Below are 26246 nucleotides of genomic sequence, written 5' to 3'. Positions count from 1 at the left end.
CTCAATAAGCCAACAGAGCTGGAGTGGCAGGGGAGAGCTTCATACACATGCCAACAGCCACCAGCTTGTAAGAAGCTCTGTATTAGCCCTATATTGGAAACAAGAAGATGGAGGGGCAGGACAAAACTAAGGCAATTCAGCTTTTCTACTACATCAGCTGAATCTTTTTATTCTCAATAATATATTTACAAAAACGGCTTTCTTGTTACCCTGCATTTAGTATATTAGAGGAAAACTTACCTGGAAAACTCCAGCACGTTAAGAATTTCAAAGGTTTTTTCCTTTCCCAGCTACAAAAGAAAGCATGTACTATAAGTATAATTTGCAGTACATTTTTACATGCAAGTTGGTTAAACACCTTTGTTTACACAGCCGTGTAACTAAAATGTGGTAATAGCTCCCTCTGCTGGTAAAAGTGTTGTAGGGCCCTATTTAATGAAGGTATTCTAATCTTACTTGAACATGTAGTATTGTGGCATCCTCCATTTACTATTTTGACACCATTTCAAGGAACTAGTATGTTACTCTGGGAGGATAAGCATGCTCTGAAAGTTAGTCTGCATATTTACTACTTAACAGCTATCAACTAAGAGACATTACAAAATGTGAGCATTATTCCCAGTTAAAATAATCATGCCATCCAGATTTGGTATTACAAAAAACTTTGTCTAAACTGCCTTAGTATTTCTTTTACTTGAATTTACAAGCATATTAGATTATATTTTTTGTGGCAAAAAATGGTTAACTGAGAAGTAATTCCTGTTATCACCAACAACTGTTTGCTAGGGTTGAGCATGAGCAATGCTCCTTCCTGAGGAAGGAAAAGGATTTAGAAATTACTTGTCTCTGCCATTCCTGTTGTCCAAGAGATAGCAGGAGCAGCAGGAGCTACTGGAGTCTCAGAACTCCAGTAGTACTTGTAGCACGTGGTTAAAGAAAGGGCTGTAGCAAAATCTAAATCGCAGTAGAGTTATGTCCTACAAGGCACATATCAATTCAGCAATATCCTCAAGGCCAAAAGCCATCTCCAACCCACATTACATGTACTGCCACAGATGTAGGCAATGAGGAGAGACAGGAACCTCTGGGAGTGACAGCTTTTATTGCTGGCTATAGACAGACCATGCTCCCAGCTTGGCATGTATGAGGAGTATAAAACTAGGTCAGCTGGGCCTGGGTCTTCCTGCAGAGGAGAGAAGAGCCTAGATAACTCTAGATGACACTGCTCGTCCTAAGCTCTTCCCCTTAAACTAAGCAACAGTTTTCTGAGTAGTTGTAAAAAGTTTGTGACAAGTCCTAGAACGATATATGTTTTAAGTGCTTAGCTTGGCAGTGTACCAAGAAACTTGAAAGTGAATGCACCTGAGAGGAAGGACAAAAATACACCCGTTATTCTTAATAAGCACCCTACTATGTATTCCAGAGACCAAGTTCTCATCTTAGTTGCACCTGTGTAAATCTGAAGCCACTTTAGCTTAGACTGCAACTTAAGTCAGAATGTGGCCCCATGAGTTTGAGACTGCCTGTGTCAACTCTAATCCATTAACTACACACCCCTGCATACAGAGCTTGTTAAGCAAATACATCTTCTACAGAAGATCTTACTCAGAAGAAAAATTCCATTTTAATACAAGAAATCAAACATTTAGAGTACAGTAACCGCTAAACATAACAGTTAGAGAATCTCCTAGGCACACGAATTTCGTTCTGATGTGCTCATCTGTGCTTCCCAGACAAGGAAAATATTCTTCAGGCACAACTGCTGTCATTTCCCATATAAGCTTGCAACTTCCTATTGCCCATGCCACAGAGAAGGACAGAGGACTTTGAATCTACAAAATAGAGTAAAACAACTTTTCCTAGTCTGCAAAAGCCTTTTGCATGTAGCATCCTAAAGGCCCTGTAAAGGGGAACTCACAAGAACCACACAGGAGACATTTATGCTCTGCATGAGCTTGGCAGTCTGGGCCATGCACATCTACTACTTACCGCATCAATGATAACTGAATGCGGAGTCCGTCCTGTGAAGACATAACCAAGTTTTTTTGCTCCTTTCACTAATGCTCCTTCATCTGCCAATACAAGAAAAGCTTAGATTTAATCTGGCACGTAGAAGAAGCCTGCAAAGCCTATATTTAAATACGTCACAATGCCAAAACGCAGAAGCCCCCTTTCCCCATGTACTCCCACATTTGTAGGGCTGCTAGAGTAGCTCTGCACACACTTCCACAAGAACATTCACATTTTAGTCCTACAAAGGCCATTTAATACCAACTGCACAAACTTCATACTCCATCTGTATAAAACATCCTGTAACTACTGAAGCATTAAACTCAGTTGTTGTGGAGGAGTCATACTTTTCTACATTAAAGAGGGGAAATACCTGTTCTGAAAGCAAGATCAAAGCTGTATTAGTGTAAATTCCTACAACATGCATTTAATCCATTTCCTGCTGTAAAGGCACTAAGTTCAAGTGCTACAGAAGTTTGTACAGCATTGTCTTCTGGAGACTGAACTGGGCAGTGTCATTAAGAGCAGTGTCAAATAAGCAAGCTGAAACCAGAACCAACACCTCTACTATGTAGTTATACAGCCTCATTAAAGAGCAAGTGGTATTAAGCACAACCACCGTACAAGTTAATTTAGTGCTCAGCTCAAGCAACCCTAATGTCTCTACAGCTCCCTTGGTCTTCTCACAGTTCATCAACACTGTGACTAGAGCTGCCTTACACAGGCTGTTCACCTGACTCTTCAGATACTTAAGACAAATAGAAATGCTGCTGCTTTATCACTCAATACATCACTACAACAATTGTAGAAACACCCTCAGAAATGGAGATAAATTTGATGGGGAGTAGGGCCCTACTGTTCTGCGTTTTGGCCCTGCCTACCTCTTTCAGTACCACTGTGCTGCCTGAAAGAAGGAAGAAATGGGTGAAGGGTAGGCCCAAATATGGCAAAGACTCTGCTCTTTGTTGTATCGTGTCATGTATCAGCATCTTGTATCTGCATAAAGCAACATGGGAAGCTACTAGATCAAGACAAACAGTTTGCACTCATGCCAAATAGAGCAAGTAACTGTTCATGCAGAAACAAACCAGTACTTCCATACATCAGCTCTATGTAGGGAAGACAAGTCACTGGAGGTTTTACTTTTGCTTTTCACCCCTGCAGAAAGAGGCCAGAGTAGAAGGTCTCACGAGAGCAGAAGGAATCATAAGCCTAGCTCAGCTCTACAGAAACATCACGGACTTGGCAGTTCTGTATGAGGTATTCAAAAGCAGTGTGCACTGGTGACAGAAGATGCCAGATCTATTGCTAGCATCATGGAGGACAGCTTGCTTTTAAAAATCAATGACCTTTTCAGAAATTTCTGGACTTTCCCCTTTTACTTCAACTCCCTCACTCCCCAAAAAGACAGCAACAACCAACCTGGAGAGGAGGCCTGGTAGATTATTTTATTTCCTTGTCTCTCAGGAACAACAGTATGACACACGGCCAGCAGAGTGAGGAACTCCTGTATGTGCACAGCTGTGGGCTAGACAGGACATCAGAAGAGTCAGGTTTAGTATTACACACAAACTGAGAGGCAGCTGTTCACTAACCTGAGAAGACCTCTTAGGTACCACAGACAAAAAAATTGTTCTCCATTTACAGTAGTCACCTTGGTCCCAGAACATCAACGCAGCAGGGTTAAGGGCCAGCATTAATGAACTAAAGTGCTAATGATAAAGAACTCACTTAAGTTGCAGAGAGCTGGGAAGCCAGAATATTCCCCCACCTCCCCAAATATGAAAGCATTAGTTTTTTTAGCAGCCCAAGCTTCATATAGGCAAAGATGCCACAAGACGCTGATGATAATCAAGCAACAGCAAGTTGTTGTGGAAGCTACTTAGGTAGCTTCCACAACAGCTTTCAACAGATTGACAGTAACCACACCAGAATTAAACCCATTGCAACTGCATGCTTAGTGATGAATACCCAGAGCTGACAGCAGCTGATTAGCCAGTAGAAGGCAACATCATGTGCTCTTCCACAGGAATATATCATCCAGCCAAGCAGAAATTTGATCAGTGGTCCCTACACATTCAGCATCATGAGAAGAACACAATATAAAACATTGTTCACAGACTGCATAGTCACCAGCCATCCCGAAGCACTTAGAGACACCAGGTCTACAACTCAGTGAAAATGCTATGGCACTTAAATCACAGGCCTCTGATTAGCAAAATCTGGCAACTGTAGCTATAGTGACTTGAAATGGAGTCCCCCATCCCATTCTTCCCTCTGTTCCACCTCTGCCTGTGGCACAGCATTTCCAGTCTCTCAGCTGTCAGGACTGGCACTCAGCTGCCCAGCTCACAACCTGCCATACTAACTTCATCCACAGTCCACACAGATCTTTAACAGGCTTGGCTGAAACAGCTGAAGTGAACACGCATTCCCTCTCACCAACTCTACTATATCCGTAACATCCACAGCTGGTAGCATCAAAATCTTATGTCACAGCAGCTGTTTGCCCAGTGACCGAGTCAGACATGAACTTAGCAGTTCTACCTTTGCAGAAAGCCTTAGTTGACTTTGTGAACTCTTGCAGAATTTTTGCATATGAAAATATCTAGTTACCAAACTTTCATTAGCATAGCATATTTTTATATGCTCTGTCTTAACAGACACTACAAAATCAAGAGCATTCCAAGAGCTGTTAGCACAAGGTCAGGCCAAGACCCCACTATTGCAACATGAAACCAAGATCAGATGGAGAAGAAGCCTACAAGATTTAGTAAAACAGGATCCAAGTTTTTTTTAAACAGTTAAAAGATGCTTCTACATAATTTATTATGCTAGTGTACACCACAATGTTCAAATGAAACTTTTTCAAGAACTACATGCCATCAAAAATCCTCTGATGTGAGAAACTTGTATTACATGTATTTTACTAAGAGTATATGCAGCACTGCTACCTGAAAAGCAGCACACAGTTATTTTATAAAACCCTTTAATCACATAGAACTATTGACATTAAAGACTCCTCCATTTTCCACTTAGAGGGGCACTTAAAGTGCAACTTCTCACAGTTAGGCCAGCAGCATTCACAACTGGCTCTCAGACACATTAGTGCTTCTCCCTCCAAGCCGAGCTATGTAACAAAAATAAAAAGAAAGTTTTGCTCTCTCTCAAGTCCTATTTTAGGGACAAGACCAAGAATAGGGAAAAACTGTTGTGTTTTTGTTTGTTTTTTCAATATGGTGCACATAGCCTACATATTTGTACAACACAAAGATGCACTGGCAATAGCAAGGTTTAATTAGTAGGAAGTAAATTACTAAGAAAGCCACAAAATATCAGCTGGCAAATGTTGTGTTAACATGTGTAAACAAAAAGTAAGCATATCAGAAAAAGTGTAATAAAGAGACTGCAGATCCAATACTTATACATGAAGTAAAACAAGAATATGTTGTCATGAATATTTTAATGAATAACTGTTTCACACAGGACCTTTATCTTTGCATACAGCAACTTCTGAATTGTATGGTCACAAGCCACTAAAACAACAACAGTTGTAGCTTTTGACATGCTGGAGTGCAGAGGCTGTGTTCAAGAAAATGAACAGATGGAATATAATCAGAGTAGTGTATGAAATGTTAAGTCCACAGCAAATTACTGGTCAGGAGGTTACTGCTGCTCCATTATTTCCAGTGAAAGTAATGAAAGTTTTATCTCCATTTCAAAATGCATAGCCTGCCAGATTCTCATTTCAGCATCCATTGCTGCAGACCTTTGATGTCCTTCTTACACGTATATCACCCAGCCCCTTACACACTTTCATAGTACGCGTTCTATCAGCTGGAAACAACCTGTCTCCGGTAATATCATAGATTTTAATCCTTCCTGTGTATGTATTTCTGCTTTCAAGCCAGCAATGTAATTTGTTGCTGTCTCGGTATTTTCATAGTTCACAATGTATTACATGGCAATCTTCCAATACTATAGCAACAGATCACCAGAGGCCCAGCTTATCATGTCAGCTCCTCCACACAGCTGTCATTTGTTTCCTTTCTATATTGTTCCAGCACTTGACACAATATTTGTTGCACTGGCATGAATCAGGATAGAGCATTCAAATTCCTACTTCAGAGCTGTGAACAGAAAACTTAATAGCTTCTGTGGTGCTCCCTTGCACCGTGCCAAGTTTAAGCCCAGAATAAGACAGAAGTCCCACAGGTTAACAGATTCTGCTTTATTACTTATTTTCCTCTATTAAAGCAAGCCTCTGCCATTTTAGTACTCAAATTCCTACTGATGGTCTCTGAGACATTCCTTGCCTGCTCATTTGTTAAGTTCAGCTTGATTTCTTCCCACCCCATTTTTTCCTTCTCTATCTGTAGCAGGAACAAAGTTTGCATATTTTAGGATTTTGTTCATCTGTCTACAGGCAGCTCTCATTTTGAGTGCCTTCTCCCCCCATTTTTCTCCCTGTGTGCCAACAGCTCTGGGTGAAAGCTATTGCTTCTCTTTCTCTATGTCTTTTCCAAAGATCCATGGAACACCTGGTGTACAGCCACCTACATCAGCAACATACCCCGCTGACTGAACTTACTTTGCACACTGCCCCTACAAGCTGAGAAGTACAGACACATTGAGACAGATTCATATTTCTGGAAGCAGTCTCTAGATTGTTATTGACAAAGCATTATCTACACTGAAAGCAAAGCTTCCCTATCTAGAAGGCACAGCATTATCAAGCAGGTCATAGACCAGTGGTCAGGAAGCTGTATCGTAAGTTTTCATCCCTTTGTGTTCTCCCTTATTCAGAGGGAACAAAACACTGAGGTGAAACTCGGTCTTTTGGGGAGCAAACCGTACTCTGCAGAGCTACATATCTGCACATTCGTCACACATGTCCTTATCTGGGCCTCTTCACTCTGAAGACAGCAACTGCATTATTCTAGCCAACTGTTCACAGCCTGATAAAATTACAAGGAAGTTGCATGTGAAGTTAAAGATATTTATTCATCTCTCCTTTTACTTGCAGCAGTATCAGACCAGTGCCTCCACTCAATATTTCCAGATGAGCAGGACTGACCGGTTTTTGAGCAAGTGGCCTAGAAATGGCCAATGGGATATTAATGCACAGTCTAACAACTTGAGCTTACTGCTTTGCGTAAGTGTGGCACATTTTGCCAAGGATAGCCAGTAAAATACTTAATCCATTTCATTATCAGGGAGAATTATGACTCGCTGTCTTAAAGATGTGAACTTCCTACTGTTTTGTTCATTAAAACACCTGGAGAACAGTGTGAGGATCCAGCCATGTTGGGCATCTCTAGAACAGTGAAGCTGGTAAGGCTGGAGGGGATCAGGATATTTCAGGCACAGACCCAAAGAACACATTAACTCTACTGAAATTCAAATGCTGGTTAAATGCAAGTTTATCTTGCACAAAGCCACCAAAATATGACCTATAATTAAAGATACTGCCTTGTACTTGAGCAAAAGAAAAGTACCGAAGTCCCATGCACAGTAAGGGCAAAAGCAGAAGAGTGAAAAATATTTCTCACCAAGCTATAACAACTGAATTGTCAGCTGTAAAATGATACGTTTGGACAGTTTTCAGGCAACAGTTACTTTCTGAACTAAAGCCTCCCAGGCGTTCTCACCACCTGAATGTATTTTCCCCCTACTGTATTTTAAATTCCAGTTTTTCATTCCAGAAGTGATATACTTTTGTTGTTCTGGTTTCCTAAGGAAATAATAATCAGCTGATGATAGCAGTCATTTCAAAGCCTGATGGGATAAAAGCCTCAGTTCCCACACACTTCATGAAAATAAGCAGACATGTTGGAGAGATCTAAATGAACACTTTCACTGAGGTAAAGGCTCAACATGAGCACAACAGTTATCTGTTCTGCCTGGCCAGCTGCTTAACTAGTCATCACACATACTCACTGAATCAATTAATGCATCTGCAGCTATACCACGTGCTTGCTGCTTCTTACCCAAATGGTAATTTGCAAGCCACAGAAGAGTTTATATGTGGATTGCAATTAGTAGAGGAAGTTCGGAGAGAGTCCAGGGAGATAGAAAAGTCTAGGATAAGATCCAAGTTTATTAGTTCTTTCACTTCTTGACCTCCTTCCCTGCACTCCTATCAGGGTAAAAAAATAACCCTACACCAAACAGGCTTGCATCTCCATGATGAGTTTATTCACAGCACATGTGCAACTCAAACACCAAGGTAAAGACCATCTAGCATATTCACCAAACTTTCTTTTAAGTTTTTGGAAGTAACTGATCTTTTCTTATTCTAGTAAGAGTTTATGCTGTTTTCCCTATAGAAACAAGAGAGCACCATACTCCTGGCACTGCTGCACAGTTCATCCAACAGAAGCTGTTACAAAGAAAAAGCATAGGCAGACAAACCTAGGTACCTTCTTCCACATTAAAATCCCAGAGAAGCCAAGAGAAACCTCCACATGTTTTCAAGACAAGTTATTTTTCCTTGGAACACTTCCTGCAGGGCTATAATTCTTTGGCTGTTACTCAAGAGTGGACTTGGCCATCAGTCAGTCTTTACACACCAGTGGCCCAGAAGAGCTATGAAATTTAGAGGTGATGCAGGATGCTAAAAATCCTCCCAGCAGATGGATGACAGTCTCATGAGGGCAAGTACGTTATTTTTTATTTTCAACGTGGAAAGAAAATTACTTGGCACTGAGACAGCTCTAAACTAATACTTGCAACTGGATTGAAAAAAATAAAATCTTCAAGACCAGAGCAACGAGCACTTGAGTGTTTGTGAGAGATAGCACATTGACAACTTCATCTGCAAAAGGGCAAATGTTTAAAGGGAATTCATTGCCCAGCTGAGTACACCACCATCAGACCCCACAAGGCAGCTTGTGCTAGAACACTTCGGTTTTATCACCTCAGTTCACTAAACGAGTAGAGACTGTCAGACATCTGTAAATGGCATCTGCAGCTATCTACTACCTATGAAAACTAAGACACTAAGGAGTTTTAGGTAGAAGGAAGTAGTTTATGCGCCTTAACAGGTGACCTAATGCAAAAAGCTAACGGGCTAGAAACAGGCAACTCTTCCTTCTCCCACTGTCCTGTAATCCAGCCCTCATCTCACTGATGCAGTTTGACAAATGGATCTGAACTTCCTAAGCAAACTGTCACATGTAGTCCTTGCATTCTTGTGTCTTGTGCTAAATCACCACTTGACAGTGGGTGGCATCCATCCCTCTAGTACAGTCAGGCTCCAAAAGATACAAGATACCTTTGGCCTACACAAGGTACACCTTAAGTCTTATCAGCCAGAAGTTTCCCCACTGATTGTCTGAGGGCTGAGTTCACACAGTGTGCTCAGCCCAATAGTCAGCTGTGCAGTGACAACAGTATTTATCTGTTCAAGTTGCCAGCCAAAAGGAAACGATGCATAAGGGTTCAGCATGTAAAGAACAAAGACTTCTATCTGAGCTGTCTAGACCAAGTGACACCTAAGGAAGCTACCAAAATCCTTTATTTGCCTGATACAACAGAAAATACTCCTATCTCCCGAAGTGGAAGCTCTACCCAGAGAAGATGAAAGAATTAGAGATATCTCAAAGTTGAGGCGCCATCTCAAGGCTAGGTGAGAAACTCCATCTCACAGCCAATTTGATATATGTCCCTTCTGCTGAGTCTATTAAAATGTACCAAAGCACTTTTCTGTATAGATGCCTAAAAGCAACAGCCAGTGAGGAAGAGCTCAAACACACTTTTATCTGTAGCCTGCACCTAAACCAATAGCCTTCCATTCAGAATGAGTACCTGGGGTCAGCAACTGCCATAAACCATATTGTAGCCATATATAAACAAACAGAACACAGAAGAACAGGAGGCAACCCAAATCTTGGCTGCAAGTGATGTGCAGTGGGAAGTCCTTCCAGTGCAGATGATTACAAGAGCCACACAGGAAGCCAGTACATTGTCCTGGCAGGGCCAGCATCCTGAAGGTTAGAGCACAGGAGCCATCTTCAGGCTCTGTCACCCTGAGGAATACGTAGTGACATACAAAGTAAGTACTCCTTCAGGCATTTATACCATGTGGCATTTCAACTTCTTAAGTACTGTAAAGCAAAACAGAAAGCAAAGCTTTGCTGCACACACACTGTGTGTGTGTACAATATATTATAACTATATTTTAGATGCTCATACTAAACTTAACCAGCCCAGTTACAGAAGTTATACTGTTTAAGGAGAGCAATCAGCTAATTGAGTTTGTCATTTGAGTATGTGCTTGCCAATGCCCAGATCCCCTACTGTAACACAGCTTCTACAGAATAGAAGGCTCTTTTTTTTTTTTTGCAAGTGACTTATTGTCTGGTGTCCAGTCAGACACTTCGTAGCTGCATGGTTTCCGAATAAGCAATGAACTGACACCCTAAGGACTAGGCCCCTTTAGGACACAACCAGTTAGGCTAAGAATACTAATCACTGTCTCAGGCTAAGGTTAAGCTTGCCATTAAGTCCCATCTCTTATATCCTTTATGCAATTGGAATTCCCAACATCTGCAGTATTTAGAGCAGGTCTCACACCAGACCCACCTTGCAATGCTCTGGATTACTGTTAAAAATGGTTATTTTAACAGTACAGATGTTTGAACACTCCAAGTATTTTTTCTTTTAAAGAATTACAATTTCTACCATCATTTGCTACAAGACACTATCTCCCATACACACTAGCATATATGAAGCTGTTTTATAGCTAGCTGGTACCCTTACCTATGTCATTGTTTCTTTAATTCAGTAGCAAGACAAGTGGGCAGAAAGGTGTTGGGGGAGCTATTTTATTTCCCTTTTCCCCACCATGTGCTTGCATCTGTGGTTGCATGACACACCCATAGAGCAGACCTGATCACACAAGTAGATTTGTTTAGTATTCAATTCCAGAGAGACCTAGAACAGGGTGTTTAAGAGACATGATATTTGAAGAGTAGACTTACATGGTCATTTTCAATGTTTTGCAGCAATCTTGGGTCATCAAATTCACACGATTCACTGGTGGAAGGAGGTAGCTGGCTGCAGAGCAAGACAAGCATATTCAAACATAACAGTGGCAACATTTCCAATCTTACTACTTCATCTGTTTTATCGGGAAGCAAAGGAAAAACAAAGTAAGGTTCCACTGTCCTTGAAAGTATTGTGAAAAGATCATGTGAGTAGTGTACAAAGTGCTGAAAGTGAGCAATAATTTCTTCAGAACACCAGGAAGAAACCCAAAATGGTTATGCGTGAAAGTGTATTTGAGAAAATTCAAGTGTCAACACACTTCCTAGGACAGATGTAGCAGAAGCAGCTTTTAAGTGTACTTGAAACATCAACGTATTTCAAGGTGACTTGCTTTTAAGATAGGTCAAAGATCAGTCTAAGTTCAATATCCCTAAGCTCCCTCTCTAGTCAGTCAGTTCTGCTTCAAGTTGATCACTGGACAATTTTAAGCTTCAGTACTCCAAATTAGTACCTGGAAGAAACTCTTCCACAGAACTGACTAGAAAAGAAGCATACAAGGAGAGAAAAGATGGCAATGAAGGTAACAGCAACATACTGGAATAATTGGTATCGTGTTCTGCTTCAGACATCTTCAAATATATTTACCTGAAGTCTTCTGATGAACGTTCTCTTTCCAGCTCAGGAAAGTGACTGAGGGGTACAAAGAGGAAAAAAGAACATTTATTCCATTTTGCAAACCAAAAAATAGGTAGAAGGTGAAGATCAATGAGTCACCATACATACAAACACATGCTGGAACCACAGGTTCAGCTGTTCATACGTTTGAACCAAGTTTTCTGCCTTTTGAGGTATCTAATTTAGCTACCATGAAACTCAGAGGCTAACTTGCACAGAGATCTTAAAACTACTCACTTAGAACTAAGCAAAGACAAAGATTTAGTATTCAAGACTCAAAAGGCCAAGTACTATGAAACACTGGCATGACACAAAGGGATCCTTTTGACAGAAACAGAACAAAACCGGGAAGTGGGTATCCCTCCCGTGCAAGGAATATTTAACTCTACAATTACAGCTACGTGGTTGTAATGAAATCCTGGTTCATCTGAAGAAATCACAAAAACATGACTGACAACTGCTACCCTTGGGCTGCATCTTCTTCCCTCTAGAAAGGTCAGAAGTCATTTAGCACTTCTGGTTTAGTTTAAATCATGATCAGATAAGTTAGGAAGCAAGTAATTATTTCTCTTTACTTCATGCAAACCTGGGGAGTACTTTACATTTCATAATTTGTGTTGCAGGACACGAAAGTGAAAGTTATTAACTGAGACCACAAAATACACTAAAGTACAAGTTGAAGAAAGGAATGTTCTAATCCTGTTCCGATATAAAAGTATGTACCATCAATAAGCACATATTAAGCTACAGAGTTTCTAAAAAAGTCATACCTACCCATATGTCACTCCAGCAATACTACATTTCTTAAAGTTCATGATATTGCATGTTAGAGTACCTGTTTTATCAGAAAACAGGTATTTTACCTGGAAGAAAAAAAAAGTCTAATTTTCAACTTGCAAAGTAACAAAACTTGAAGTAGAAAACAGAGTAAGTATCAGGAAAATTCTGGGAGACATATGGCTCAAATGTCATAGTATTGGCCAATGCAGGCTTATTACAGCTTGGTCTGTCTTACCAAAGCTACAGGAAAATAATCAGGAAAGTTATATAATGGCATTATTTCTTCTTTATCTCTAAATGCAGCAAGGCCCAAATAGTAGATATCAATTGCCAAGGCTCCAATGTGGTCAATACAGATGTACTTGCTTGTGCTAGTTGAACATTCACCAAATCTTTCAACTGTCCTAATGTCAAACAGCAAGACTGGAAATTAAAACAAAGACTCTTAAGATCATTGAAGAATCATTAGAACTTAACACACTGAAGAAATTGGGTCCCAAAGATCACCAGGAATTTGCTTGGGTTTTTTTCCCCCATAAACAGTACTGTGCAAGGAATATCCTAAAGTCCAAATGATATTCTGCAGGCAAACACAAACTGCTTTTTCTGGTATCCAGTCATGAGCAGTCCTGAAGTGCAAGACAGCCACAGTCAGCACTGCCCCTAATAATTCCTTAATGGAAACCAGTGACTTTCAGCTAGAACTTGGAGACAACACCAACACAGCAACACGACTTCTTGGAGCATTAGCAGATTCAAGACTCCCACCTTCAGCAGGCCACAACAGACCAAAATTAATTGCAAGCTAAATTCCACACTGTTTTACCTCTGCACCAGGTAAGATTTTAAACCAGCAACAGGTAGGAAGGGATGGTGCTAACAGAGGAGTTAACCAATTTAAAGACCAGAATATTTTGCCTAGAGTTGCAAATATTGAGGAAAAGCTATTTGCAATTCAGTTACAAGACAGTGCACTACACTACTAGTTAAGTGATCCTTTAGCTGTGCACTACACTGCTTCTGAATACAGGATTGACTTCTAACTTGCACAGGCGCCGTTTCCAAACTGGGTACCCAAACAGCTGAGGAACTTCAAGTCATTAATAATTCTAGCATATAACACAATTTAAATGCACCTGTGAACAATTCAATTAGTGAATCCAAAAAATTCAGTCTAGTTACATGGAATCACTAGTAAGCCATTTCTGAAAGACACATGTGGGCGAACAATATACATTATGTCACATAATATAGTTTACTTTGGACAAAAACACTACCATAATTTGGAGGTTGATAACTTCACATCAAAGCAATCTAAATATAAACCAAATTTTAACAATCCTAAGGAAAACACCAATCGGATTAAGCAGGAAGAATATTGACTTCCACCCTGCTGAGCAGCACACAATAATTATGTATTTTACATAGAATCATAGAATAGTTTGGGTTGGAAGGGACCTCTAAAGGTCATCTAGTCCAACCCTCCTGCCGTGGGCAGGGCCATATATAAACATTGTCTCCAACGCTAAGTTCACACAAATTATGAAGTTTCACGTGGTTCAGTCACACACCGATGACTTTGGTGGTCAAGGAAAAAAGTTGGGATTTCTCAATGGCACTACAAAATTCCAATGGCAAAGTTGTGTTTTCCAGTAGCCTTATTTTGGGAAGCCCTTCCATTTTGAAAAATCTCATTTGCAGGATTTATAACAAATATCTTACAACAAGTACAAGTTAATATACAGTTATCTTTATCTGAAAGGAAAATGGAAATGCTTGAAGGAACACAGTCTGAATTAGGAATAGAAGTGCATTTTTTTGACTTGCATTTCCTGTGAGATGGTCAGAAACAAGAACTAAGAACACAGGCTGAGGCTATTGGCTGGCTCTTCAGCCAAGCTTAGTCCCATACATTCTGTTCCAGTACAGACAGTCACAACCACAGAGCATCTCTTCAACATCCTTGAGGAAAAAAGTCAGTTTAGAGTGAACATAAGAAATAAAGATTCAATTCCCAGGCTTAAAACTGCCTATATGACCTCAAATTTAATCCTGAGATATCTCATTATTTTACTCGTAAGACTTGGACTAATGAAAGTAAAGATGTCCCATTAACCTGAGCCACAGAGCAACAGAATGAAGCAGATTTGTACAGCATGCTCTCATACCTTCTATCTTCCCAGAACATATCACAAACACGACACTTCAGAAAATGTTGTCTCACCTGCCCAAGTTCCTCATTAAGGTTTGAGGTTCTGGCCATTGCAGGCGTATCTGTTTCAGGATAATACATATCTATGTCCTGAAATGAGAGCAAAATTAGACCTATGCTATGCAAATTAAACACAGGAGTCTCCAGCCTTCTTTTAGTGAGCTCCAACTTGGCTTGATTGACTTAACTCCATTGGTGGAGGTTCTGAAGGCTTGAGACACTAACAGCATCCCAGGCTGAACAGGGGTGCCTCCTTTCCAAAGTACACCACCATACTACATGTAAATGAGAAAAGCCAGATTCAATTACAGGTAATTATAATTTTCTTCACTGCATCTCTAGTTTAAGAATTTAGTACAGTAGGAAGAAGTTCTAACAGGTATTAGCCATGCTAATACTAGGTCTTCAGTTACAACAATGTAATTTACTCTAGCCACATCTATGAACAAAGAGACAATTTAGTGACTGTGAAATCAACTCCTATTACTACATTCAATTGGGAGGGTAAACAAAACAGCTGCTACATGAACCAAAGCAATTTCTCAGATAACCTAGTCAAGCATCTCCAATACATTATAAGCAGCTCAGAGAACAGACACATTAGACCTTATTTACTTGTATTTTAGAGGAACCACCACAACTTTACTGAAAGTCCAAGGATTAATGTATACCAAGACAAGGTATTCCTCTTAGTTTTGTTCAGCTCAAGAGACATCACTACAGTATTTTTGGTCCACAACTGAAGAGAAACACACTTTGAAGTCAAAGCTTGCCTAAACAGAGGGATCACTGGTTTGTTGCATAAGGTACCACCAACTCATCTCCTTACAGAAATACTTGATTCAGGCCAGAGGTGACCTTAAGGCCAGCCTCAGGATTTAACAAAAAAAACCCCACCCACCCCCTCCACACACACCCTCCTAACAAGTCTAGTCTTTCCCTCTACTGTGGTTGAGAGAGGCTATAAGGTACTGAAGAGTTTTCAAAAGATATTTACTGAACATGAATCAACTGAGAGACCTCCTTCAACCAAAAGAGCTGAGCCTTCCTTCTCATCCTGAAAGCCTAAAATATACAAGAGTGATCATTCGCACAGGGGATCCTCCTACAACTAAATCTTTTAATTTCCTGTAGAACACAGAACTAATGCAGAATAAATCCTCTGAACTTCTCCCTGCCTTTCCCAGAAGCTGCATCAGAAAATTCATCAGAAAATCTGGTGAAGATTTCAGGGTGGGGTTTGGTTTGTTTTTTTTAATGTCACTCTCCAAAACTGACATTAATACATTTATTCTTGTTACTTACCCAATTTATAAAAAGAGCCTGAGTAAACTTGACAACTTCCAATGTCACCAGAAGACTGATTGGAATAAGGTTGTTGTACAAGATTATAAATGTCAGCAGATTGTATCCAAAATTGACAGACAGCATTTCTGTGGACCAAAAGACATAAGACATCAACAGACAGAAGGCAGAAGTCCGAGTGGTACAGTATAGGAGCAGTCTGATCAGTTGGCCTGATCAGATTTAGTAGTGCTGAAATAATCAGCAAGTGTGTTGAGGCCTAGTATAAGGGCCTTAATATTGATTTCAATAGTACGTATATAAGACACCCACAGAACACATGCCTGGATACACAGCATAATATGCCAGGTGAAGAAGGGCAAGATTGGTGAGGCTATATATTAGAGAACAGAACATTTTCTGAACAATTTTTGCTAGACAGATGGTGAGAAATATGATATTCCACACTATAACCCAAATTTAGAGATTTATCTGATGTGTCAACTGCCCCAACTAAGAGCCACCAATATCCCTAGTAACATAACTTTACTTTTCAGAAAGTGCCTACTTGTCTCAGCGGAGTTAGAAAGCAAAAAATAAAGACTAAAATTTGTTCTAAAATCTGCCAGCATTGGCCGAATTGAGAAGTTACTCACACTAAAGAAATCTAAGAGAACAAGCTGACTGTTAAACAGACACCTAGTAAATGAACTAAGGCATCCTGCTTCGGCAGAAGAGCTGTTAATGATGACAACATGTGCAAAGTCACCCAAATTAGCAGGCAGGAATGGACAAGGCTCAGCAGAGACACAGGATGAAGGCTCCTGTTCATGGCGCCGCCCACAGCCTCTCTTTACATCCAAAGTCTCTGCATTTGTCTGTTCTTGACTTTCCTTGAAGCTTAGGGAGGCATTTCAGTCAACACCCAGCACATTGGGGTCACAGCCCACAACTAAGGGGTTTGTGTTACAAATAAGTCAGTAAGAAGGCAGGGAGCAAACTGGGAGGAGATAGAAGCCAGAAAAAGTTGCTGAAGCCTAATGAAGACCAGAGCAAGACTTGAAATTTGGACCCAGGCACCTCCAAGTGTGAGCACACTGAATTCCATATCTTTGATCAGTTTACAGAAAGAGTAGAAGCACCCTTGATGTTGGAAAAGGTTTTTCCCAACAAAATCTTTATAAAAATTAGACCTCTAACAAAAATTTAACATCTACTTGCCTAGCCTGAAAAAGCGTCTTTCCTGTGTGTGGCAGTTACAGAAGTGATAGAAATTGTGCATTCAATTTACAAAAGAGCATCTATTACTATGTCATCCTAGTTTATTACAGGTTGCACCTGTTTTATACTAGCACAAGTTCAAGAGCTTGTTCCATTAATCTTTTCCAACATTACTTCCATCATTGGAAGGCACAAATTTAAACTGCCTCATTAAAAAGCAAAGGGGAGGGAAGAAACTTTGAAAGTTGTTGATACTGCTACTAAAAGACATTACAACTACCAAAAGTCAGCATTCAGTGAGGCACTTCCATGCTCTTCCTATATGAATTTTTTTTCATTACTATCACAATTGCAGTTCCTAAACTGCAGACAACACCCTTTGCCATCTGTTTTGCAATCACAAGCACAAAGATCACTTGCAGTTTGTGAGAATCGTTTTCAGATCTGCATCTCAAGATGTTTGTAACAACACATTTTATAGCTAGCTAATGTAACCCCCTCAAGTCAGAAGTCTACTGGAGAGCAATTTATTTAATCCTTAAGTGTTTGCATACGGCCCATCTTTATCTGAACTAATAAATTCAAGGAGTATGAATGAAATCAAATAAAAACCCCTTAATAAGCATGCTAAGAGATCAGTTCTCATTAAAAAATAATAGTCAGAAGCCAAAACAACTCAAACATTATCCAATAAATACAAAATCATAACATTTGGCATTTAACAGTTTTCTCTACAACGAGAGCAGATCAGCATTTCTGACTGAAAAAACAGCTAGAGAAATCCTTTGCTTCTGTACCTAAGCATAAAGTTGAAGTCAGTATCATCAGACTGATACCTGCTATCCTGCAAAGCTGTACAGCCAGACATGATACGTAAGGCAGCAGTACATGACCCGCTCTAAAAAACAAATTTGTGCATGGCATCTCCACAGAGCTGAAAGAACTTGAACACCAAATATCCAACAATAACTCTTGCCCCTCTTCTGTTTCTTCCCTGCTCCCTGGGTGGTAGCCCAGTGATATTTACCTAACTTTTAGAAGGTTTTATTACCAGAAGCCTCACCAGCAAGTTCACTTATGCCAGCCCATTCTCAAAAAAAAAAAAAATTGGGCAATCAAAAGTCAGCAACAGGCTCTGTTTCTTGTGTTTCTTTCTCTGTTTCTTATTTTATGTATTCATTTAGCAAAGCTAAGTGCCTGGCTGGCCCTACAGCCCAATACATCCCTAGCACACTGCCTGCATACTCACTGTTGGAGCCAAGGTACCAGACGACTTCGCCATGTGTTCTGTTCCATAATAAGGCACCTACAGAACTCACAAGGGCCATCACCAGGAGAATACAGAACAAAACCAGGATCTGCATGTTGGTCACTTTCTCCACATTTGATCTCTTCAGAGGTGCTTTGGTTGAATTCTGAACAGCAGCAGAAAAAAAAAGTGTCTGGCAATGGCTGATACAAGAGGAAATTGCGGAGGCAAACTCAGTCTTTATTTTTAGAGCCCATTATAGAACTTGCTACTTCAACTTTATTTAGCTCAATATTGTATGCAATGCTCAACAAGGTAGTAATAGGAGCCAATACTCCTGACAACTCCAAAACCAACAGGAGATCGGAGTAAGAGAACCATTCAGTTCTAAAGATCTAGTATGCTCATCTCCTGTCTGTCCATCCCACTGACAGTCAGCAGAGGTGAGCAACACATACATGTTGCTGGTCTCTCCGAGCGCTCCCTGCCGCTAAGGCAATACAGAGACTATAGTCAACCTAATTATCTCCAAGTGCTAAAATTGTAGGTGGTCATTACCATCTCCTCAGCTGTTAAACCTCAGTTTTCAATGTTGTCCAGCTACCAGATAAATTAAGAAAAAATACAGTTAGCTTTGCTTACATATTGAAGTGTTTTGAGACAAAAATACCTCAATAAGTGTTTACACATGTGCACATGCAACCTCACGGACAACAATATCCTTGTAGTCCTCAAAGCCTCCAGGTCTTAAACAGCTACAGTGAGTCAAATAATTTCATAAACTCATGTCAAAAAGACACATAGAACACAGGAAAGATGACCAGCTTCTATCAGAACGCGCTCTAGATCTCCTTAAAAACTTTACCTGCATGAGTTTTGTATCATGTCCTGTATACACAACAATACCCAAAACCCATTGAGTGTTTCTCAGTTGTGCACCTCTTAGCAAGATCTGGTCAGGACCAACAGGAACTGGGCTGCAAAGCAAGAAGTATGTATATCTTTCAATTCTTGCTAGCACTTTAAGAAAGTAATTCTCCTTTCAGCCTTACCCCCCCCCCCAAAAAAAAACCCAAAAGCAAACAAACCACAAAAGGAGGAAAGTAATATAATGAACTTACATTGTCCACACAACTCAAGAGAGCACTGAAACCTGTGTAAGTCTAATCCCTGCTAAAGCACAGTAGGACAAAGGTGATACAAGGGAGTTGTTCTAGTTACCCAAAACTTGAACTTATGTGGCAGCCACAAGCCTACTCTGCACTTTACCTTGACTAATATGTTCTCTCACATCAAAGACAGAGAAGCATCACACTTGCAAGCACACCATCCATTGCAAGCACACTATAACCTCACATATGCCATTGAACAAACATTTTAGGAAAAATGTATTACCCATGTGATTTTCAAGTGGGATGGAAGTGATCTTCTATTCTTGCACCTGTCACTATTCGGCTGAGCTGCCCAAGGAATACAGTTTTTGTGCAGGAAAACAGGCACAGCAAGATGAAACCTGTATGTTCCTACTGATCTTCCAAATTCTATGAATTCAAGTACTAAAACTAAGTTCTTTTCTTCAAAGAGTTGCGACAGACTAAAGTCATACTGATAAAGACTCCAGATTCTAAGATCATTTTTTCTCTATAGATCTGAACTTCGTGCAGCCTTTGGCTCTAGTTAGAAGACTAGAGCCCATCTAGTTTCCCCATTTCCTCTGCGTACCTCCTGTAACAAGGCAGCCCTAAAAACTTCAACTATTCCCCCACTTTTCCTTCTCTTTAGATGTTACTTTTGATAACAAAAACACTATAATTCCAAAGAAACCAACTCTCCATAACAAGCAGAAGACTCCATAGGAAGACAGAACTATGTTATCTTATATTGGCACGTGCTCTGATTGACAACTGTTAATTACACTCCTCTTCCCCAGCAAAAACATGCATGTGCTCAGTGTTGCAGACAATGCACACAGGAAGCATTTTTCCTAGCTAAATGAATTTATGGCTTTGTTGTCAAGTGAATACCTTTGACCATCTAAGCGCAAGTTTCCAGTGAAGTCGTAAAGATGACGGTTGGGTCCTTCACATTCTATCCGTCCAGATACTTTCATCAATTCTTCTCTTGACTGGAGACTCGCAGTTTGAGACAATCCCTGCAGAGACCAATCCAAAGGAGATTCTTGTCAAAAATGTTATTAGAAGGCAACCTAGGAAAATGGTGCTTTCTTCCAACATCTAAGATAGCCAGTGTAATTAAATGTGTGGAGGTTTTCTGTTGAGCTTGTTGGTGGGGGTTTTGGAGGGGGAGTTGGGGGTGGGTTTTTTTTGTTTTTAATGGGTATTCAATAACTCTTTCCTGCAACAAAGATTCATTACGGACACATAGGATCCTGCTTATATAGGATTGGTTTAAATCCCTCTACACAAGAGAGTTCTATTACCTACATGATCTCTCTGTAACCAAGAGGAAAGTCCCATCCACAAAGCATGAAGTTGCACATGTGCAGAAGGAAGTAGGAGACAAGCAGTATAAACAGGCCTAGCTTTACTCTGCAAGTATAGCTCTGCTGATATGTTACTGCTGCTAAATATAGTCACTCTTCAGTGTAGTCTCTCTTGGGTCACTGCAGCCATTATGCTCTGATCCTACTCAAGGTTAATTATCAACCCATCATGCAGCCTAACGTATTGCTACTCCATCTGAGAGTACACATACAACACTCCATTGCTTTTCATCTGTCTATGAAAACCTCCACTTGGTTAAGTGATCCATTTAGTGTTTCTTTTGCTGGATTTTGACTGCAGCACTGCAAGCCAGAACAAGGCCTTAAAAGGCCCCACAACCTTTTTTACTTTAAGCATGTGTCCTGACACAAATAAAATCTGACAGAACTCAAGACCTGATCTATTGGGCTGACCCAGAACAGTAAATCACATTTCTACAAAAGGCAGTAAACAAGCAGCAAGTGTACAGCTTCTTAAAAACAAATAATCTGTATTTCAAAATCCTAATCCAAATTCATTTTTTTGTAATGAAAGAGGGCAAAGATTCTGAACTATTCCTAAACACCATAATCAACAGTATTTCTTCAACAAAACTAGAAATATCCAAATAAATTCTACTATTTACCACAAAGAGGGAACAAATTAATTTAAACATATAAAAGACCCTTTTGAGCACTCTGCAGAGGCAGACACAACAGACACATTGGCACTTGTGACAGCAGAAACTGCAGCTCTCATCACAAGCACAGCTGCTTTTTTTTTTAAATACAGCACTTCAGTTCCACTTACTGGACCGTCAGCAAGACACAGCCAAGGTCTGTTTGATTTGCCTTTGTGGGCTTATAATACTTCCTCCAGATTAGTTCCTTACACTTGCCCATGAAGCATTATTGCTTGGGTTTATCTGTTGAAAAGAAGGCTACAGCCACCTGGACGGAGATATGTTTTTTTTAAAAAGAGTACTTGTATCTTTGTCATGCAAGCTAGACTCCGCTTTGTAGCTAATATTAGATACCTAAATGGAAGAAAAAAAAAAGGTGAAATTTAGTTTGTTTTACCTGTCGTATTTTAAGATTCGTCTCCCCATCGAGATTAGCTGTTTCAATATAGCACATAGCTTGTGGTTCACTGTAAGGAGCATAAGATTTTCAATATTAAAACTCAGTACTTTCTGTATACTACTTTTGCACTAAAATGGTCCACAATACACTTCTTACAATACACTGCAGAAGACAAAAATCCATATTGGTAGTATATGACTATGAAAGAGCCAGCTGAAAGTACACATTTTACAGAGATGTCTTTGGATATGAACACTCTCATACAACAAATTCTAGAGAAAGACAAGTCTAAATCAGAAGGTTAATAAGAATTTAACAAGTTATGACAAACTTAGATGCCCGAAGTGGACTATTTTACATTGCAATCCATAAAATTGCTTCAGATTGCAAGAGCTATAGATAAAATACTAAGTATTGAACAGGGGGTGTGCCTGGATGAAGAAGGTAGTGCTCTCTGCTATTGAGTTCCATCTGTGAACCACACACACAAAAAGTCATGGACACAAGAACACCTTAAAGTTGAGGGACTTGTGGAGGTACATCTGAAGTCACTGCTAATCAGTTTGGGTTTTTCTGAGAATCAGAAAAAGATACAATAAGATTGAAACTGAGGGCTGTGATCTGCATCTTCCATAGATGCTTCTGCCCTTACCACTGGTGGGGGGGGGCAGAATCTTCCTCACAGAACTGTGAATCTTCCATTAGTCAAGGTCTTATCTACATCTAACATGGAGGAGCTCTGCATAGGTAGCACCTGTGATAAGGAAGGATACTTCTATCATGGATCTCTTCCTGACATGCCCCTTAAGATTTAAAACCTCTGTATGGCACCACCAAAACTGTTTTTCCCAACTGCCTTCTCAGGCTGCTAAGGAATATCAGTTTTCCACCTGGACCCAAACATGTGCTTCTTCAGCATATCACTTTTCATACTCTTGAGATGTTGTTATTTCTTTTCCAAAGTAACCAATTGCTTTAACACAGCAAGTGTACTTGAATCAGCAGAAAAGTCAGTAATAAAGGCTCCTTAGGACAAAAATTGTTAAGACAGACAGGTACATTTATAACACAGCTAGATTTTTCTCTCCAGAGAATTTTTCTTAAAAAAAAGTTCAGAGTCTGTTCTTTGTCTCCTCCTATACAGGCAACCTGCATCTGAACCCAAGAAAGCCACAGATTAAGTCCAGTTTGATTCCAATTTTACTTCTATCACAAACACCTTATCTACTGCAACTGAAGTAGTTAACTCAGGAGGGAGACCTCTTGCAAGACAATTCCTCTCATTTCCACAGAAATGTGGAAGTGTTTCCATACAAAGTTGTGTTTGGATTCAAAGCTTTTTTCCTTCATGTAAGTTTATACTCTATGTAAAATTCATTCGATCTCACCTTTATTCTACATAGGAAAAAACACTCAAGATAACTGTTGTTTTTATTTCACCTCTGACAGTCAGCTCAGACACAGAAAATTAACACATACAAGCAAAAGACCCCACCCCTTCAGAGCATGCAAAGCCTTCTGGTGAACTGAGGACACTTAGTATTGTCATTTAAAAGAATCATGGGAATAATACCAATTATAAAGCAAAACTGCCATAGAAATTGCTATTTACTTCAAGCAAAGCTTCTTCCAAATCAACATACTTTGGGTTAAATTCTCCAGTTATGTGATTATCAATGACAGCAGGTTAGTAGAATAATACAGAACAAAAAGCTGACCCATGCAAGTTAAGAAATAAATCAGAAGGTTTTGTAGTATAATACATTAGAGGAGAAGTTCTCAAGTAGAACAAATACTCCTCAATACTGAAAAAGCAAGTTATTTACGTCAAAGTGTAGCCTGCCTAACTGCATATTGAAGTTGACAACTGCTTATTTAAGATTTGGGGTTTCTTTTTAAAAATACAATATTGTAAACCATGGAATCAAGACACCTCTATCCTTGATCATGTGACAGTCCAAGAAGACTGAGCTTCCCCATACAGCTTTCAAAAAAAAGTGAAGCCTCCCAGGAATGGCACAGACAAAGATGGAACAGAAAATGCAGTAGCTTAGAAAACAAGTTCCCTTAGAAGTTGGGTCATCTAAGAGAACTGTAACCTGGAGACCAGAGCAACCTGCAGTCACTGCTGAAAAGCATGCAGACAGAAGGAAATTATGGAGAAGAGCAAGGTGTCATAAGGTTTGACTAGTAGAAAGAAGCATGTTCAATAACAGGAATTGCATTATTGCCTCTTGTTTAAATCTCACTTAAGTGGACAGTGGTCTTGATTTGGCCTCAAGTTATTCAACACAATAGAGGATCTAGATCAGCAGCCAAATACCACTCAAATGCTTTTAGGAACTAGCGACCAAGCTTTATTTCCCAGTACATCAGTATAAACAAGTTGTCCCATAGTTCACAAAAAAAAAAAAATGAGCAGTACTCAGCATTTACTGTTGCTACCACGCTAGGTATGGGCTATATGTGCACTGTATCAATGACAAGGAGTAAACAAATGAAGCCCAAAAGCTATTTTGCAGGCTAGTTATTAGATGCCAGCTGCACTAGCCTTTTAGAATTACTGTTTGAAAGAGAAATCTTTCCTGAGGGGCAGGAAAATATGCTGGAAACTCAGTGGAATTAATTGGAAGAAAACTTAAGCTTCCTTAATTAAATGGAGGTATCCTCAGAAGGCCACAGAGCAACTGACTGCATGAAGCTTGTGCAACAGACCTTCAGTCTTCCAACAAACTCAATGATACACTTTGTGAATTACAGGTACATAATACTATGAAGTCTTAAAGAAGCCTTCTTTCTTAAGAACGTATCTACAATGACACATGAATCATTGCCTAGTAAAGCTCTGTTTTGACAGTGGAGAAGAATTAGTGCCATCTGATGTCTGTTTTTATTAATAGCAAATACAGAGTTTAGAGTCCTCTGCACCTCAGTTCATCAGACACATCATTTCCACACCCATTCAGGATACCTGGAAGATATAATGATCATGTCTGCTGGAAGATGTTGCCCATTGGTGACCTTCACAATATCTCCTACTGCTACCTGTTGAGTCAGGGGCAGGAGTACAGTAGCATGGAAGATAAAAACAAACAGTTCGCTTGTCTGGAATGTTAGTTTGTTATTTTCTTTCACCCAGTCAAAAGAACAGCGTCATGCACAGAACAGCTAAAGACAGTGTTTCTGAAAGTCAGAATACTTTTCACTGCAAGTTTGGAAGTATGAAAGCCTTCCCTTTTCTGAAAGCAAAGTAAACAATTCTCTATAGAAAAAAATAGATATACTCAATGGAAAGTGTGAACTTCTGCGGCTTATACTTAGTAAAAATTACTTTCTTCTACAATCCTGCCATTATCCAAATTTGAGAGTTTTTTCCTTTAGTCTTATTTAACCTACAGAAAGATTTTTTTCCTAGAAAAAAGTTATTTTTAAACTTTACTTTCCTCAAGTATCAAGAGTTTCTTCTATTCCTTCTCCATATTACTTACCTACTCCAGTCATCACTATCATTTTCCCTTAGCCCTCTTTAGATGCACTACTTGTACTAGTCACTAGCAAGGAGCATCGTCTGTACAGATAAATAGTATCAACCAGTTCTTCTCTGACCTATAGTCACTTGAGATGTGCAAAGTCCTAATTTCTGGAATACTGAAGACTTAACAGTTTCCAGCACCTTTAATGGGAGTCACATGCATGGGACTTTCACTCTAAGAAGGACCAAGTAACACTCAAAACAGGGAGTGAGTAACACTCAGTGACCAATGACTCAGTGTTACAGTGACCAAGTAACACTCAAAACTCACAGTGTGAGTGTTACTCACAAGCTTGGCTGATGAGTATCAGACTGCTTAGCACCCATGCACTCCTGAGTGTCTGAAATGGGCTTAAAATATTTTGAACACATTAATTTATAAAAATTGAAACAGATGGCATGTTTGAACAGGCAGATTCATTAGTCTTACTCTGATCCCACTGGAAACAAATTCCCTACCAATTTCAGCACAAAAAAGAACAGAAGTCTGCCTTAAAGTAAAGAAGGTGGATAGTACGGAACTGTTATTCCTTAACAGTAAATGCAAGCCTGGACAATATGCAGATGCAGACACAGGCCAATTCAAGTAGTGCTTAAGGGTATAAGAAAACCAGATTCCAGGCTCAGCTTTAAATATCTTTCAATTCAGTGTCCTCACTACAAATAGGACATGGAACAGCATAACAGGCATCAGCATTAGCCATCAGAATCCCTGGCAAGCTTTAGT

At 39.8% G+C, this 26246-nt stretch overlaps 1 protein-coding gene across 1 annotated transcript in view; it reads right to left on the bottom strand.

Moving 5' to 3' along the window:
* The window catches only part of ATP8A2 (ATPase, aminophospholipid transporter, class I, type 8A, member 2), a 277748-nt gene that overhangs the window by 250781 nt on the left and 721 nt on the right, over nucleotides 1–26246 (bottom strand). Inside the window, exons 2-13 of the mRNA XM_009327758.1 lie at nucleotides 21985–22054; nucleotides 20447–20574; nucleotides 19288–19399; nucleotides 18423–18588; nucleotides 15974–16101; nucleotides 14681–14758; nucleotides 12451–12539; nucleotides 11647–11691; nucleotides 10995–11070; nucleotides 3433–3538; nucleotides 1990–2072; nucleotides 241–290 (exon numbers count right to left, since the gene is read on the bottom strand). Of these exons, the coding sequence (XP_009326033.1) occupies nucleotides 241–290; nucleotides 1990–2072; nucleotides 3433–3538; nucleotides 10995–11070; nucleotides 11647–11691; nucleotides 12451–12539; nucleotides 14681–14758; nucleotides 15974–16101; nucleotides 18423–18588; nucleotides 19288–19399; nucleotides 20447–20574; nucleotides 21985–22054 (1131 nt within the window). The remainder of the gene's footprint in view (nucleotides 1–240; nucleotides 291–1989; nucleotides 2073–3432; nucleotides 3539–10994; nucleotides 11071–11646; nucleotides 11692–12450; nucleotides 12540–14680; nucleotides 14759–15973; nucleotides 16102–18422; nucleotides 18589–19287; nucleotides 19400–20446; nucleotides 20575–21984; nucleotides 22055–26246) is intronic.

This window comes from Pygoscelis adeliae, unplaced genomic scaffold, assembly GCF_000699105.1.
Source record: "Pygoscelis adeliae isolate BGI_AS28 unplaced genomic scaffold, ASM69910v1 Scaffold14, whole genome shotgun sequence".
NCBI lineage: Eukaryota > Metazoa > Chordata > Aves > Sphenisciformes > Spheniscidae > Pygoscelis > Pygoscelis adeliae.
The sequence above is the reverse complement of the archived record's forward strand: the minus strand, read 5'-3'. Positions and strand labels throughout refer to the sequence as shown.